At 35.7% G+C, this 13,580-nt stretch overlaps 1 protein-coding gene across 1 annotated transcript in view; it reads left to right on the forward strand.

Moving 5' to 3' along the window:
* The window catches only part of UNC13C (unc-13 homolog C), a 187,269-nt gene that overhangs the window by 91,779 nt on the left and 81,910 nt on the right, over window positions 1-13,580 (forward strand). The window contains exons 13-15 of the mRNA XM_072871143.1: window positions 2,682-2,750; window positions 4,138-4,227; window positions 5,268-5,396. Of these exons, the coding sequence (XP_072727244.1) occupies window positions 2,682-2,750; window positions 4,138-4,227; window positions 5,268-5,396 (288 nt within the window). The remainder of the gene's footprint in view (window positions 1-2,681; window positions 2,751-4,137; window positions 4,228-5,267; window positions 5,397-13,580) is intronic.

Raw genomic sequence — 13,580 nt, forward strand, 5'->3', positions numbered from 1 at the left:
AATCTGATGCTTAAAAATGCATTCCTTCCTTTTTTTTGGTATGGCTGTTATTTGTATGGCTGATATCAAAGCTATTTTTCATTTGACAGTAGCTATGAAAACATGATAATGTTTTCTAAAATACCATTTATTGACATGAAATAAAATATTAAACAATTAAAATTTATTAAATAGGACTTATAGTTGTTTGAAGTAGTGTTAGAGGTACTAATGCTCTTCTCTAGTATTAAAAATAATAGAAACAGTATGAATTTCAGGATTTTCAAGACAACATTATGAAATTATACATTTGGACTAGTAAACCAAGAAAGACTTAATTCTGATTTTGCTTTTATCTTCCCATCAGAAGTCAGAAACACAATTATCAGACTATGCTCAGTAAAGTAATTCAATCCATGCCTGGAAAAGTGTAAATGTTTAGTTTTGTAAAGAAAATTTGCTCTGGATGCTAAAACAATTTTGATTTGTAGCAAACAGTGTATTAAGTACAGCATTCCTGCATAATTTTTTCATACAGGGCCTCAAATAGTTGAAACTAAATATTAGTTTGCATTTCATGCACAAGTTCCTTTGAGATAAAACTTGTATCTATAAAACTCACTTTGTGTAGTAATAATACCAAAGATTGATTTTTCTTATTATTGCTGAATCCTGAATGTTCTTAGAATCTGGTGCTACTGCTTACAGCTGTAAATAGTCAACAGTTAGTTCTAAATAGTCCTAAAGTAGTACTAACATTAATATATTTTCAAATTTAAGGGATGTCATAAGTGTGTTTAAAAAAAATTTAAAATCTATTAAGCCATTATTTTTAGGTCCATTGAGTATTTTTTTTAGAGAAATATTTACTCTAAATATAAATTTATTTTTCTTTTAAATGTTAAGTCTGATGGAAGTACTCACATACAAATGTACCCAGGGCTGGGTCTTTAGTTTGGAGACAGCATGTTCTTGAGCTGGAACTTTATCTCCTGCTGCTAGAGGTTTGCTTTGAAAGAGGAATATTAACATTGCTCCATTAATATAAAGTAAAAAAGTTTTATACATGAAAAGCACTATCAGAATATTTATGATTTAATTATTGTATTACCATGATAGGACAATATTGCTCTGTTCTTATTCAATTTTTTTTTATAAGCTAATGGATGGTTTATTATGGAATGACTCTACATCTTTGTTGGAACAAGGCTACTCTTTCAATGTTCAGGCTCTATTAGACCTCTGAGTTCAATCCAGCTTTTGAAATTTAGAATGTTTTTGCTGGATTTTCTAGGGGTTTTTTTTCCATTTTTCTAAAGATCAGAAATACCTTTATCCTCAGATTGGACAGAAATTAAGTCCTCTCTCTGATGTTAATGCCAGTTTACCTTTGACACAAAGTCCAATGCAATTCATAGTTCAACAGATGGATGGAAAAACAGTAGTAAGCATCACTAATAGAGATTTGGAGCTCCTTTTTCAAACAGTTGACTTATAGGCAGAATATTAGATTATTTTTCTCTCTTGGGTCAAAAGGCATTTGTTAGTGGATAGCTGCACATCATTCATCAAAAAGAACATCTCAAATTCAAGTCCTCAGGCTACAGCTGGGAAGGATTTGGCTGACTGAATATTTCAGTACAGATTTATAACATGACAGAAAAGTTCCCTTTTGATTGATCCCTTAAGGGAACTGTGCCAAATTAGTGGCTTTTGGTGTGGGTTATTGCTCCACTGATGAGAGACAGTGCACAAAGAACTCTATTTTCATATTAGTGCCAATCATATTTCAGGGATGGTGTGGATACAATCATGCATTCTGAGAGCTATCAGATCTTGCTACTTCCACAAACCTGCTGCTTTCACGTAGGCTGGCACGGATTTCTGCACAATTTTGTACAGTGGACTATGGAATATGTTCTAACATGAAGACTGGTAATCAGAAGCTCTCATTAGTATTACTTAAGAATGGCACAACTCAGCTGGGTATCTCACAGAAAAATGTTTTCCCTGCACCTTCAGCTATCAAGATAACAAGTTAATCTCCACATTTGAAAGGGAAAACTATAACTGCATAGTATTACTTAGCTTATTCTTACAAAAGCTACTGTTTCTGAAGTATAATTTTCAATCATACTTTTACACCAAATTCTGCTGTAAACGAGTGCCATGTCTTACACATTAAAGGGAAGGGGGAAGTGCTTTCTTCAAGAGTGTAAGCAATTACAGGGCAAATATAAAAATTTAAACAGCTTATCTCTTTTAATAAGCCTTGATGACGTAACGTAAAACTTTGGACTTTATACTGAATTGATGCTGTTATTGCATTTTTGGTCAGCGACATCAGGCAATGCTTTTCAATTTCTAGATATTTTGAGTTATTTAACAATGCATCAATCATTAAGAAAGGAAAATGCTGCATAGGAAAGTATGTCACCTCACTAATGTATTGCACAGCTGCACAGTATTGAATGCGTACCAGGTAAATCACAATATAGGATAGAATGGGAAAATAAAGTGACAAAAGATACATTGCGTGGCCTTGAAACAGAGATATCTCAGACCAGCACTTTTATATGAAACAATGGGAAAAAAAATCTATTTTTCAAATAAATTAAGAACAGAAAGCAGCTTTCTAAAACCCCACCAATAACAGGAACCTGCAAATTCTTACGCAACGTATTCTTGTTTTCTTTTTACAGCGGGAAAAGTTCATAAAACTGCTGGATCAATTGCACAATTCTCTGAGGATTGATTTATCTAAATACAGGGTATGTGCAACGTATTCTATCTAGAGGAAAACTCAAATGTTTTTTTTCGTGTAAATATCCCTGTGCGCTTTATCTGCTTAAAAAAGTTTTAGAGATTAATCCCTCTTGTGGCACAGAAGCTGAAAATATTAGGTGCTGCCATGAGACCCCAAATCCTTTGGAACAAAAACTTACAGAATTTAAGCAGTCTAACAACAATATTGTTCCAATTTGAAAAAAGTTATTGTTTTCTTTCCAAAAGCTAAGAATGGGTCAAGGGATGAGCAGACATTCAAGAAAGAGTAGGATTCAACAACTTGGGTTAAATTAATCCATAACTTTATTAAGTTAATTCATCTGGGAATTACCTTCACTGACTCATGTAGTGCAAATTGCAGTTACTGCTGTATTTATTCTGAGAGGCTGACATCTTTGCTACAACTTCCATGCTAAGATCCTAGGAATGTTGGAAGAGACTTGACTCCTCATTTTTCTACATGATAGGAATTCCAGTTTCATTTCTGCCTCATGGAAGCTCTTTCCACCGAGGTATGCTCCAAACCCAGCCTTTCAGGAGAGAAGCCTGCACTGAATACCTGCCAGTTGTCATACCATTCTGAACTCCTTCTCCTTCTCCGTTCCACTGGATCATGAAACTTTTGGATGATACATAAAGCGATTAGGGCTCCATCAGCTATGGCTCTCCTTTCAGCTTCTAGGAGTGGCAGCCTCCAACTCAGGGATTTCTCTGTTCCTCTGACCTGCTTTCTACAACTGAAGGAGAAAGGGAATATTTAAAAGAACCCCAAGGCATTAGAGGTGGTGGAAGTTGCACACAGTTTTTAAGACCATATCCTTCATGAGGCAGATATGTTCATCCTAGTATCTTTTAATTTTGAAGAATGTTATCCAGATAATATTGGAGCATGAGGATATTTGGCTGATGTTTCATTAGTATGGAGCCATTTAAATAACACTACTTCCCATCAGTCTTCCTGTTAACCTAGAGATCATAGCAAAAGTTTCATATACGGTTTCTTCATTAAGCTTACTACTGCATTTATGCCTACAAGTGATTTATGTACCATGGAGAACCCATAAATGATTTTCATTAGCAACATTTTCCAGTCCTTTTGTAGTATTTTTTTACTCCATTAATGTTTTGAAAATATCACAATATTTTAAATCATTCATATTACAAATACAGAAGCATTATTAGAAGTGTTTCTATTCATGTCAAAGGGATACTCGTCACTGACTTCCTCACAGGCAGAATTCAGGTAACACATGAACATTTCTAATCCTTCCGAGAAAAATCTGTGTTTTCCTAGAGGGTTTTTTCTTAGCTGTTGAAGGATCTTACCTGTAATTACAATTTCACATGATTCCTCTCTTCCTGATTCACCAGGATAATTTTCCTGCCAGCAATTCTGAAAGACTCCAAGATCTGAAATCAACTGTGGACCTGCTTACCAGCATTACTTTTTTTCGAATGAAGGTATTGTCCTTTATTTGCACAATGACTCTAAAAAAAGGTGCTGTTGACTTTTATTTTCCAGGAAAATCATACTCTATTTAATACTCTTAATCAATTCATCTCCTCCAGTTTTAAATTAAATCTCTCAACTTACTGAAGACCATTGAAGTAAAGTCATCTTGTTCATACTTTGTATTAACAATGTGGTAAAAGCCATTATCTTTGAAAAATAAACAACTGTCTCTTCCTTTTTAAACAATTATTTTTACATCTCCTGAAGGAAACAAAAACATTTACCTTTTTAATTAGTTTAAAGTCAAGTCGCATAAAGCAAACTCAGTTGAACTCCTTAGGAACATGTGTCACATAGAATAATGTTTTCCTAGTAGTATCATAATATCACATGTCAAACAGCAAAATAGGTCTCATAACTATACTTGCTTTAGTCACTCCAGATGTTGATATCTAAATGATCAAGTTCCGAAATATTTTTAGAATGGAATGGTACACATTGACATTACTGGATGAAAATACAGAAACACAAAACAGTATTTGTCACAATAGCATGTGATTTCACTGCGTTAGACACTACATAAAGATAATTAAAATAATCCATTAAGTTGAAGTTCAAATTAATGTATCCTAAAGTGGAGTAAAAAGCTGAACCCTTTACTTTAAAAAATGAACAGCTATTTGGCTGATATTCAGAGGAAAGCACATGGTTATATGGTTTAATTATTTCCTAAATAATGGACAAACCTTTAGGTTTTCCGCCTCTAGTGGAAAACCTAAAGATGTAAACCCTTGGGCATGTATGCCTCTTTCATCATATGAATAATTCCATTCAAATAAAACTTAGGGGTACAATCTACTTGCTTAACTTGAGTATGTGCTTTAATGCATCTTTAAACTAAGATCACCTTAAGTCAACATGATTTTAAATATTTTTATCATTATTATATTTCAACACTTTTCATACTGTATTATAGAACTACGTTAATTGCAACACTTGGATTTTTTGTGTTCAATTTAATTCTACCATTTATGAAATATTTTATTAGGTCCTTGAATTGCAGAGCCCACCTCGAGCCAGTACTGTGGTGAAAGACTGTGTAAGAGCCTGCCTGGACTCAACTTACAAATACATTTTTGACAATTGCTATGATCTCTACTTCCAGTTAGTGGATCAGGTAAGGCCGATGTGAACTTGCTTCATGCTATTGCTCATTCATTATTGTTAGTTTACTATAAGTAAATACAAAGCATTCCAGTGTTCCTTCATGTCAAAGCACTCAGGTTATTTTCATTTTATTTATGCGAAAGGAGCAATATATTATAAATAAACCCACAGATGGCTATGAACTCTAAAATGTTTAACAAGATGAGTTTCAAAATGAACATGTTAACTCATAACTTAGTTATCACATTGGACATGACTGTAAAATTGTCCAGTGGCTTTAGGGAAGATGACATTAGATTGATTACTGTTCATTTAAGATCCGTAATTGGAAAATAATTTTTAAAAATCTAATATTTCACTTCAGTAGCTTTAGAAAAGAAGCATTATAATTTGCTGGAAATTATATCCTGTCTTTCCAGCCTTATATTTTAACATCTATGATACACAGTTGGACTCAAGCTTTAGTAACTGCTTCAAGAAAGCAGAGGATAATTATATAACATTTCTTAATATTAGTCTGTCAGGCTGAACTGTCAATGCAAAATAATTATAGCATTTGTCATATTCCCAATGTCATGCAAAAGCCTTGAGAATGCTTTTTTTCTATAATACGGCCAGAGTTTATTCTATAAGTAATGTTAAAATTAAGAAATTTGTATCTGCAAAATTATACAACTGTCTAAAAGGAGCATCACTGCTTTATCACATTACCTCTTGTTCCTTCCTTTTACCTTCTGGGTGGTACACTGAAAAAATGGTATTTCAGTAACTATTCCTGCCTTGAAAAGGATGAATTAAGTTGTTTGGCAAATGCACTTTAGCTGTGTAATATATAATAGATAAGAACAGTCATACTATGTGGTATAAGACATCAAATTTTATCTGAAAGCACATTTCACTTGAATCCAAAATATGAACTCCTGTATTTAGGAGAGGCAGTAAATGCTATATATTCAACTTTTCTGAAACAAGAATTTATTTTCTAGTGTTGGATTCCTGTTATGTGAGAAAACTTATCTCTAGCTTCCAAGCTTTGAACATAAGAATTTCTCACCAGCACCCGTAGGCACCCCACGCTCTGAGTGCTCATCTATGTGTTTATTCTCCAACAGATTATATTGCAAGCTGAGTAGCAGTATGAATTAGTAGAAGGAGCAGCTTCAGATATCACATCTATTTGCCTCATAAACAGTTCTGTTTTCTTGCTAACATTTACTCTGCAACAATTTGATCTTGTCTGTTAAATATAATACGAGCTGTTGCTAGACTGGGTGACTGTCGTGCTTTAGCTTCAGTTGGCAACTAAGCACCGCACAGCTGCTTGCTCACTCTTCCCCCCCAGTGGGATGGGGGAGAGAGTTGGAAGAGCAAAAGTAAGAAAACTCGTGGGTTGGGATAAGAACAGTTTAATAATTGGGAAAAAGAGGGAAAAACCCCACATATAAATATAATTAATAATAATAATAATAATAATAATAATAATAATAATAATAATAATAATAATAATAATAATAAACTGTAATGAAAAGGAAAACAACAAAAGGGAGAAAGGAACAAAACCCAGGGAAAGAAAAACAAGTGATGCCACTGCTGCAGCGATCACTGCCTCCTGGCCAACTCTCCCCAGTTTATATACTGAGCATGACATCCTATGGTATGGAATAGCCCTTTGGCCAGTTTGGCTGTGCCCCCTCCCAGCTTCTTGTGCACCTGGCAGAGCATGGGAAGCGCAAAAGTCCTTGACTGGTGTAAGCACTACTTAGCAACAACTAAAATATCAGTGTGTTATCAACATTATTCTCATACTAAATCCAAAACACAGCACTATACCAGCTACTAGGAAGAAAATTAACTCTGAAGTTAACTCCAGCTGAAACCAGGACAGTATCACATAAGTCTGCAGAGTTTATCAGCAGATGCTAGCCTTTTTAGTAAACAGTTAAAAGTGAAGTAAGCTTATTTCTGCAAAGCATTGTGATTCCTCCAAAAGCTTATCTGTATTTTAAAATTTTCACTACTTTTTTCTGTGAATTCATAAAATAGTTTAGCCTGTCTATTTTAGTAGATGGTTTAAAAATGCAGAGATATTTTAGCCTTTCTGGTTGGTAGAGAATGTAAAACAAGTTTAAAGTGACGCCTCTCCAAATTTTTTTTTTTAACAGACGAATGAGCAATGTCATTAAATTATTTTTCTCTTACACAACTCCACATAATGATAGAGCAATATGAAGTCCTGAAATAAAAAAAAAGAAGTAAAAATCCACAAATATTCACTCAGCTGGAAAACTGAATTAACTGTATTTCCCTGTATTTAGATGCCTCTTTTTTCTTTCAGCAAGATTTCCAGCAGGTGAGTTTGTATGTAGCAACTTTAAGCAGACAAGTGTCTGTAGAGTTACGATCACTAGCAAGTACAAGAAATTTTAGTGAAAATGTGCAAAAAGCAAAATTTAAAATTAAGATAAATAGACCATGTTCAAAATAACTCATCACTAACAGTAATCAAACAACAATCACATATAACCTTAACAACAGATAGTAAAACTTTCTGTTTCACAGCAGGTGGGAGGCAATTCTGAGAAATATAATCTAACTAATCTTGCTTTAACAGAGAGATGAGTAAAATAATTCAAATTACTACCTATATTTTGTATCAAGTCTGTAATTGTACGAGGAAACTGCCTTTTGCATTATCCTATTATAGTTTGCTACAAATATATCTGCACGTGCATTTAATCTTAGGAACAGCTAAGTATGCAGCTCGTTGGAACCTATAGCTCTGGAGGTTTTCCAGTGAATCCAGGTGCACTGCAGACTGGCGTGTGGCATCACTGTTACAATAATGAAGCAGTAACCAATATTGTAATTAACATTTCATTAGCTTTGTGTCCAAACCCCTTAGTTCGATTACACCAGATTCCACCCATAGGCCTTCATTAACCATTCTCGTATCTCTGCTTGCCTCCCCATCAGATGAGGCCTCCTCCTCTCAGGGGGAGGTGCAGCATGGTAGGGTCACGTTTTAGCTGCACAGCTGAGATTTGAGCTGTGAGGAGTGAGAACTGAAATGGATGAACGCCAAAGCAAAAAGAAATGGTTCATATGTAGGTCACCACCTGCTCTCACTCAAGGGAAAGACTGGCAGCTGTTGCCCTGCCAAGGCCCACTGCAGGCTCAGGGTTTTACCATGGTTCATTTCTTGCCTGAGTCATATGGTGGATGACGCTATGAAAAAGTGGAACCTACGCAGTCTACTTAAACAGTAGTATTTCCATCTGGCCAGAAGTGGTAGATTCCTGCATGTTACATATACTATCTCTGTGTGTAATTCATGTTAACCGCCTTCTGCATTTGCTTTTGCCTGCAACCTAATTATCAAGATGCCTGCCACAGTATTTCTACAAAATATGTTTAATGTCTGAATGTGTGTAACTGTCTGGTTTTGAGGTGAAAATAGAACAATGAATGGTGAAATTGAGGGTGCTCAAGCTGGAGTTTGGGGAAATTTATCACTATAAGAACAGTAACAAGTAAATCACAAAGTATGCTCAGCAATCCCCGGTTCCTCTTTTTATTAATCTCTACCTTTGTGTCAGAGAGACAATCACTGTTGTAAAGAAAATATCTTGCAGCAAAATATCACCCCTGGGGAGCAGCAATATTTCCTGGGGTGAAGCATGGTAAATGCTAACAATATGCAAAAATGTCATGCTACAGTTTCATACCAGAATACAAAGAACAGCTGATGACAAAAAGCAAATGAGTACTATGGATAGTAAAACATGACATCCTGACAGTCTTACTGACACATATATTACTGTCCTCATTATTTCAGACAAAGCACTCTGATGAGAAGTACCTAATTCCTTATGCAGCAGATGTAGTATTTTCTCTTTTTAATTATCACTGATCTGAGCGAAGAGCTAGCTGCCTTATGTTGAAAAAAATAATGCCTTGAAAAAGTAGTTTAGGAAACACTTTGATAACTTTCTGACTCAATTTACAAATATGTCACTATTTCTGTTTTCTTAAGAAAACAAAAAAAATTTGAAATCTTGGCTGACGCTCACGATGACTGAAGTTCCTTCAGTAATTCTTTTTGCAGTCTTCTCCACTGAGTGAAACCAATAAAACGCAAATCAAACTCTTCCTGTTCTCTGAAGAGCTCTTGATCAGTACAAATCACTTCATGACTGATAGCATCCGTATACTGGATAAAAACACTGGGATACTCTATATTTGACACCTGTTCAGCAGAATAGTGTTGAAATTCTACCTGATTTTGGAGACCTTTTCTTTGTCTGTTACTCAGTTCTGTGTGTTATCGCAGTGAAGCATGGTGCAGAAGACCGGGAGCTAGCAACAGATTAACTGGTTCTGGAGCTAGGTGTTACACAGCTGTAGCAGCACAGTGCTCTTCCCTTGCGATTTGTCTCTGCTTAGGGTATAGCACCTTAGGTCAGGCTGATAATGTACTAATAATAGCCTAGCTTTTGGGAATCAGAGTCTCTGTATTAACAAGATGCTGTAGACTAGAATGTGGATGGACCTGTGCTTTGAGAGCTGGCTCAGTTTTGCTGTACTCATCTGTGAGTCCCTGTTGGGACTTTTCCAGTTGGGATTTGGGAATCCAAGCCACTTAGTTGCTTTTGAAGGTGTACCTCTTTTTCTTTAGTAGAAATGACAAAAAATTGGTAGATTATTAATTTCTTATAGAAATACTATAACAATTGAATCATGAAGCATGTGATCTGTGATCTCCAAATGCATTCAAAAGTATGAAGCGGGAAATAAAGTTGTGCAGTAGTGAAAACTGTTTACCCCCAGGAGTCCTATTTTTCAGGCATGCAAATTTCAGTGCCAAGTAATACTTGTTGTGAGGCACTTTGTTATGTTTACGTACTGCTTTGGATGCACTGAAAAGGTTCTAACTTCTTGAAATTTGGCATGCCGATGGTACTTAGAGACTTCTCCTTATGTTGTAGCATTGTGTTTGATGGGCAGCATGTTAGCCATGGTAACAGAAAAACTTTGATAAAGTACTTTAGAACAGCAGAAGGATGCATTTTTGCTGTGATATTTCAAACCCCATTCTGAGACTTCTCTGTCAGAGAAAGACCAATTCTTACAGATAAAATTGCTCCTTAGAATCTTGTCTGAGAACACTGGTTAGAAAGTCAAGAGAACAGCTCATCATCCACTGGCAGCAGAGATCTGGTAAGAGAGAAAGTAGGAAAAGCCACAGACCTTCAACCTTGAAGTAAGGAAGGGTAGTAGTATTGTCATCAGAAGAGATGAACAAACAAACTGGTTTGTTATCCAAAGCCTTATACTCTTCACCTGTTAATATTAACTCTAGGTGCATAGCAGTAAACTGTTGTCAGTTAATGTTAGATCTCCAAAAAGCCAAACATTTTTCAGTGCTGAAATCTGAATGCTGGTAAAGGTTGGTTATTAATTCAGAACAATGAGCAAAATAAACCTGAACTTTACCCAGGCCTTAAATACAGATTTTCTCATAAGCAACAAAAGTCTAATCAATATTGATTTTTGTGAGACTGCAGTTAATTCACAATCCAGCCCCTTTAGTTGCGAACATACTCAGTGTTTTTAAAAGTAGTTCAGATGATAGCTCGTTGCAAACAGTTTGCTTTGATTCTTTGTTGATCATTATTATTTAATTATTTATACCATGTGATGGGCTATCCTAATATTCCCAGAGAACAATATAAGCTTGAGTGGAATGCCCAGTATTCAGATTCCTGTGTTACTGAGTCCTGTAGCTATGAGGATATGAAAACTTGAATATTTGTATGCAGTTGCTTCGAGTCCAGTTTGTGTCTGAATACTGGCAAAAGCAATTGCACATTGAAATCTGACCTTCCATAATACAGCTCCAAACTGATTGTCAGTAAACATTGACTTGGAATTGAGCGAAACACTGACAATTCTGAGAAATGTGCACACACAGATTTCTGCATCTAAGTTTGTGAAAAACTTCCTGTAGGTTGATGATTATGGTGTAATTAGTAGTACAGCAATCACAGGACAGGCATCAATTCAGGTATGCAAAACCATCTGGCGTCTTGATTACATGAGCTGAGGCCAAAGTACTTCAGCCTCCTTTCTATCTAGATTAACGTGACCATGCATGTATTTATCCATGCTGTAAACAGACTTCTATTTCCAAATAAAATATGCTAATAGCGAACGTCCTCACTACTGCATTTCAGTTCTGTCCTCTGCCCGTTTCACCTCGTGTTTCTGATCCCATTGTGGCCAAAAGATAAGAGCATGAGACTGGCCATGCCACATCAGCCAAAAGATTCATCTGACTCAGCATTCTGTCTCTGATTGTGAGCAAAGCAGACTGCTTGAGAAACTTCCAGCTAAGGAAAATCTTTATAAACTATATAAACTTTAGCTCATATATTCATTCCCTTAATGGAACTCATTCTGTGTCTTTCATAAACCTTGCTGTCCTTTTCTGAGCATTTTCCAGTTCTGCTGTATTATTTTCAGGACGAGGAGAAGGGGACAGGCCAGATGTGTACACAACATTCAAAATATGATCACCCCATGGAGAGATAAGGATGTTCTCTGTTGTGTGCTCTGTTCTGATAATTCTTCATGGTTGATTTGCTCTTTTTGCTGCTTTATCACTGCACTGATGTTTTCATGGAAATACCTATCATAACCTTAAGATGTCTCTCCTGTGGCAATGGTGAGCTCAGAGTCCCAGTGTAATATGCAGGGTACAAAGTGTATGGGACATACAGTGGTCTTGACTGCTGTGACTTTAGATTAGGAGACAGAGCTTGTGAGAGAGTGTTAGGGAGAGCTACCCTTCTGCCCATTGGGTCAGAAAACTTCTGATTTATCTTGCTGAAGCTGTATGTGCCTGGTCTAAAACATCATTGTTTCTTCTTTCTCTAGCAAGTAGATTTGAATTTAAAACCTTGTAAGCAATAGCATTTGAGCCATAGTCCTTTGTAGACTGTTCTGTCTGTTATGACCTTCAAAGTGTTAAGTATGCATGTTACACAGTTAAAAAGCAAGGGGCCTACAGTGGTTGACAGATTTTCTTAAAACTTGAAATGCTGTGTTTTACAGTTTTCCAAAGTAAGAGCAACATTTCTATCCTTTCAATTTGTAATATATATTATACAACATATCATATATAAAATACATGATATACAGTATATAACATATAATAAATAAATTTTAAAATATGCATGATGTTATTGTGAATCCTTCTTTCTCTACCACAGTTGTCCTTTAATGTAGATATGTTGCAGAGAGCAGGGTATTATTATAATTAGACTTCCACATTCTTAAAAATATTGCAGTGTAGGTATTTCAGGGCAGTAGGAAGGTTACGCCGATTGCTGCAAAGAGCTTTCAATAAGTGAGGGGCTCACCTAGGTCTTTCTCCACCTATTCCCTGCATAAGCATAGTGCTTTTGGGAAGGTGGGGCAAATCAAACCACAGTAGCACTTGGCTTGCCGCTCCAGAGGGGCTATGCATGTTACGCTGTCCTGAATGGGTAGAACAATTAGATCGGCTCCTTTCACGCACCAGTCCTCAAAGAAAAAGAGTGAAGAATCTTAATTAGAATTTATCCAAAAGGATTCCATTCCATTTCAGTTGGTACTGGAGAAGGATACATCGAATATGGTTTCTGTTTCAAATATGAAAACAGTTTAGGAGTTACTATGCAATAGCACTGCTCAGGGGGTACTGGTTCAGTGAAATCCCTCACATGTTTTGAATGCATTTTGGGTGTCTGCAAACACTTTCTGGCTTTAGCCTCTCTGTAACGCTGTAAATGCTGTAAAGCCAAATTTCCATTCTTTACATACATAAAAATAAAGTAAAAAAAAAATAATAATTATAAAAATAGGTGTGTGTAATACATATAAATGTCTATGTGTGTGTATGTTATATATATATAGTGCATATTGTGTATTCCTTGATGATTCTTAACCTCTTCCAAATTAAATAATATTAACTGAGCAGTTTAAAAATACAGAAGTACTTCATCATCCAAGACTGGTCTATAAAGTTGCACTCTGTAGCCTCACACTAATCAGGGCTACTGCCTTAGTTTCCATTCAGTTTCCATTCTACCATTATTTATATAGAAAATATGATATTCTGAAACTTAGCTTGGGGCTTGCATCAGACATAGTC

This window comes from Ciconia boyciana, chromosome 8 (genome assembly GCF_034638445.1).
Source record: "Ciconia boyciana chromosome 8, ASM3463844v1, whole genome shotgun sequence".
Taxonomy (NCBI): domain Eukaryota; kingdom Metazoa; phylum Chordata; class Aves; order Ciconiiformes; family Ciconiidae; genus Ciconia; species Ciconia boyciana.